Source organism: Diplotaxodon limnothrissa, linkage group LG6 (genome assembly GCF_057381915.1).
Source record: "Diplotaxodon limnothrissa isolate DT_005_m linkage group LG6, D_limnothrissa_male_GT1.1, whole genome shotgun sequence".
NCBI lineage: Eukaryota > Metazoa > Chordata > Actinopteri > Cichliformes > Cichlidae > Diplotaxodon > Diplotaxodon limnothrissa.
Genome location: NC_140601.1, coordinates 4,438,149 through 4,442,814, shown reverse-complemented (window position 1 = coordinate 4,442,814; position 4,666 = coordinate 4,438,149). Strand labels below are relative to the sequence as shown.

At 46.2% G+C, this 4,666-nt stretch overlaps 1 protein-coding gene across 1 annotated transcript; it reads right to left on the bottom strand.

Moving 5' to 3' along the window:
- Positions 1-2,893: 2,893 nt before the first annotated feature.
- On the bottom strand, positions 2,894-3,641 carry LOC146629964 (uncharacterized). The gene has a single exon (XM_085355498.1). The coding sequence runs from the start codon at positions 3,638-3,640 to the stop codon at positions 2,894-2,896; it is 747 nt and encodes a 248-aa protein (XP_085211624.1). The 5' UTR covers position 3,641.
- Between the last annotated feature and the right edge of the window lie 1,025 nt (positions 3,642-4,666).

Sequence of the window (4,666 nt, the reverse complement as noted above, 5' to 3'; positions counted from 1 at the left end):
AGAGTTAAATTTCTTGTCTTAATTTGTTGATAAAAGTAAGACGAAAATAAGAACATATATTGAAGGTTTGCTAGTTATCATGTCATTTATTTATCCTGATAGAAGTCTCACTGTTTTTCTTCTTCTTGTGTTTTTTAACAGTGACCTGAGCAAAAAGACAGCAGATGTTACTAGAGGTATAGAAGCTAAATAATAATAATAATGTAATAATACATTTTATTTCATGGCGCCTTTCTAAAACCCAAGGTCACCTTACAAAGAGAAAAAGACAAAACAGTAGATTAAAATAGATTCTAATAAATTAAAATACAGAAACCAGCAAAATACAACCACGAACAACAAATTAAAAAAAACAAAAAAAACCATGATATGACAGTAAGTAAAATCTGTATTAAAGCTAGTAATCCAGTTTAAACAAGTAGGTTTAGGGATGGGCATTCAGTCCCAACAGTAGGGCTGCCACGTTTGTACAAGGATGCCAGATGCTTAGGTAGGCCGGATATAAACCTATGTTTAACCAGAGTAGCGAAAGACCGCGGTGATCTGAAAATGATGTGCTGGGATTGTGCCGTTCTCGGCGGCTCTAGTAACCCTCGAGCTCTCGGCTATCTATCGAGCTGGTGGGTAACAGACGTCTCCGAATACGTCGAAGCACTTTTGCAAATATGCGATGTCTCGATAAACGGAGCAGATAGTTGCAGTTTACACACCCACATTCTCGCCTGAAAACATGTTAACAGTTTATTTTGTGACCCAGAAAGAGTAATTTTAAAACTTAGTAGCGGCCGCCATTGCCGGAAACTGGAGTTTGGCTGGGCCGCGCCATGAATCTTGGGATATGGTGGGCCACGAAGGACACACCCAACCAATCCTTAAAATTTGAAGAAAAGAAGGACGCATTTGTCGGCTACATTTTGAGGAGTCTACGAATTTGGACAGCCTTCGGCGCGTCGCTGTGGCGTAATTGGTCTACAAATGCGTCCCCAGGAGGATGAAGCCCATGAAGTTGAATCACAGTCTTTGCAAACTACTTTCCTGCCTTGATGGAAAAGAAAATGGACGTCAGACGATTTTTTTTTGAGAAATGAGAGGGGCAATCCTTAAGTTGTGGTGGCTCTGCTTCTGGGTCAACACATAAAACAGGTAAACAAACTTAAATCCTGTATGTCTTTGAGATTCTATGAACATTGGGCAGATCATTCCCAACAGTCGTGTTTTAAACTCTTAAACATCAGCTGTTGCTTCTGTCTGCCTCTCCCCATTGATCTGTAGCTCCTCATCATCGCGGAGAGCTCACAGAAAGCTTTCTCCCAGCTGTAACTGGCGGCTTTGTTTTAGCAGCACCAGAACTTTCTGAAAAGCTCTGAAGCATGCTTGCTTGTATTTAAAAATGTGCGCAGCAGTAGTCGCTTGTTCTGTCATGCAGATACAGTTTTGCTCGCGTATCTGCTTCATTATCCGCTCAGATGAGCGCACTGCGTGGAAACAATGGGACACAGCAGCATCATGAACTCCAGCTATAGGGAGATTTTTCAGGAGGAAAACAGATAAATAAAAAAAACATTCATGTTATAACTATGAGATCTGGTCTGGCATTTAAAATTTCATTTTTTTTGTCCCCTTACTTCTTAGATCATCGAAGAGTTCAGACGCATCACCAGTTTCGTTGGTGGAGACATTCATGCTGAAACTTGATGAGTACACACCAGGTCTTTTGCAGCTTATGGGTGCCAAAGGAGGAGCTGTTGGTTCCGAGATAAGACCTCTGCTGGACACTTTGAATGATGTATGTTATTTGACTTTTTTCACAAATATGTAATTATGGAGGGCTGCAGTGGGTAGCAAGAAGGTCCTGGGTTCGAATCCTGGCCCAGGGTCTTTATGCATGGGGTTTGCATGTTCTCCCTGTGCATGTGTGGGTTCCCCCCAGGTATTCCGGCTTCCTCCCACAGTCAGAAAACAGGACTGTTAGGTAAATTGGTCTCTCCAAATTGTCCTTAGGTTTGAGTGTGTGTGTGCATGGTTGTTTATCCTGTCTGTCTCTATGTTGCCTTGTGATTGACTTTCCAGGGTGTACCCAGCCTCTCACCTGTTGAAAGCTGGAGATAGACATCAGCAGCCACGTTTTTGTTTTTAATTCAGTCTTAATGTAAGTAAATCACTTGACTTAGTCTCTTCACTAAATTGTATCTTCCTACAGACACAAAGCATTTAGAAGAAAAGGCACCTCCTTATCTGCTGCCTCATTAGCTGCCTCGGGGAAAGACAAGAAGATCTTTTACATGACTGCCAGGTATGTCATATTAATAACAGATTACTTATTAACTCAAGGGATCCTAATGTTCTTCTCTCCTGTCCTCTCCTATCCCCTGTTCTCCCCTTCTCCATTCATCTTCTGTCCGCTCCCCTTTTTAGATAAACTGAAATATATTGAAAAAGCATCTTAAATAAAAGAAAAGAAAACATGTGTATGCTTTTTGTTTCTTTCTTTTTAACACGTAGGAATGTGAGGATTACACAGACAATAAGATGAAGGTGATCGTGATCCACAACATCATGGCTGAGGAGGATCCATCAGATGTGTCCATTGTGATTGAGGGAAACCAAGTGATGGAGGGATGTGGAAGCCGAACAAAGGCATGTGTACTGCTGATGGGACTGATATATGCCCTCAACCTCGAATATCTGAAGGAGCTGAAGAACTTTTCAAAAACTTTTTTTGGAACTTGACGGGGCCAAACTACTGAAAAAGGTCCCCGGCCTCAAACATAAGCTTGTGCAATGCACACACATTTCCCCTCTTGTTCCCAGAGGATCTTTTGTCCAGACATAGCTTGAGATATACACACCCAGCACGCCCCTGCGGGCGGTTTATCCTTCAAGCTCGGGTCCTCTACCAGAGGCCTGGGAGCTTGAGGGTCCTGCGCAGTATCTTAGCTGTTCCCAGGACTGCGCTCTTCTGGACAGAGATCTCCGATGTTGTTCCCGGGATCTGCTGGAGCCACTCGCCTAGCTTGGGAGTCACCGCACCTAGTGCTCCGATTACCACGGGGACGACCGTTACCTTCACCCTCCACATCCTCTCGAGCTCTTCTCTGAGCCCTTGGTATTTCTCCAGCTTCTCGTGTTCCTTCTTCCTGATGTTGCTGTCATTCGGAACCGCTACATCGATCACTACGGCCGTCTTCTTCTGTTTGTCTACCACCACTATGTCCGGTTGGTTAGCCACCACCATTTTGTCCGTCTGTATCTGGAAGTCCCACAGGATCTTAGCTCGGTCATTCTCCACCACCCTTGGGGGCATCTCCCATTTTGACCTCGGGACTTCCAGGTTATACTCGGCACAGATGTTCCTGTACACTATGCCGGCCACTTGGTTATGGCGTTCCATGTATGCCTTGCCTGCTAGCATCTTGCACCCTGCTGTTATGTGCTGGATTGTCTCTGGGGCATCTTTACACAGCCTGCACCTGGGGTCTTGCCTGGTGTGATAGACCCCAGCCTCTATGGATCTTGTGCTCAGAGCTTGTTCTTGTGCTGCCATGATTAGTGCCTCTGTGCTGTCTTTCAGTCCAGCTTTGTCCAGCCACTGGTAGGATTTCTGGATATCAGCCACCTCCTCTATCTGCCGGTGGTACATACCGTGCAGGGGCTTGTCCTTCCATGATGGTTCCTCGTCTCCCTCCTCTTTCTTGGGTTTCTGCTGCCGGAGGTATTCACTGAGCACTTGGTCAGTTGGGGCCATCTTCCCAATGTATTCTTGGATGTTCGTTGTCTCATCCTGGACTGTGGTGCTGACACTCACCAGTCCCCGGCCCCCTTCCTTCCGCTTAGCGTACAGCCTCAGGGTGCTGGACTTGGGGTGAAACCCTCCATGCATGGTGAGGAGCTTTCTTGTCTTTATGTCAGTGGCTTCTATCTCCTCCTTTGGCCAGCCTATTACCCCAGCAGGGTACCTGATCACGGGCAGGGCGTACGTGTTGATGGCCCGGATCTTGTTCTTACCATTCAGCTGACTCCTCAGGACTTGCCTGACCCTCTGCAGGTACTTGGTGGTTGCAGCTTTTCTAGCGGCCTCTTCATGGTTCCCATTCGCCTGCGGGATCCCCAAGTACTTGTAACTGTCCTCTATGTCTGCAATGTTGCCTTCTGGTAGTTCAATCCCCTCAGTTCTGACTACCTTCCCTCTCTTTGTTACCATCCGACTACACTTCTCCAGTCCGAACGACATTCCAATGTCATTGCTGTATAGCCTGGTAGTGTGGATCAGTGAATCGATGTCTCGTTCACTCTTGGCATACAGCTTGATGTCATCCATGTACAGGAGGTGGCTGACAACTGCTCCGTTCCGTAGTCGGTATCCGTAGCCAGTCTTGTTAATGATCTCACTGAGGGGGTTCAGGCCTATGGAGAACAGCAGTGGGGACAGAGCATCTCCTTGGTAGATCCCGCACTTGATGGTGACTTGTGCTATGGGCTTGGAGTCGGCCTCTAGTGTTGTACGCCACATCCCCATTGAGTTCCTGATGAAGGCTCTTAGGGTCCCATTGATCTTGTACAATTCTAGGCATTCCAGTATCCAGCTGTGGGGCATTGAGTCATAGGCCTTCTTGTAATCAATCCAGGCAGTGCACAGGTTGGTCAGTCTGGTCTTGCAGTCTCAGCT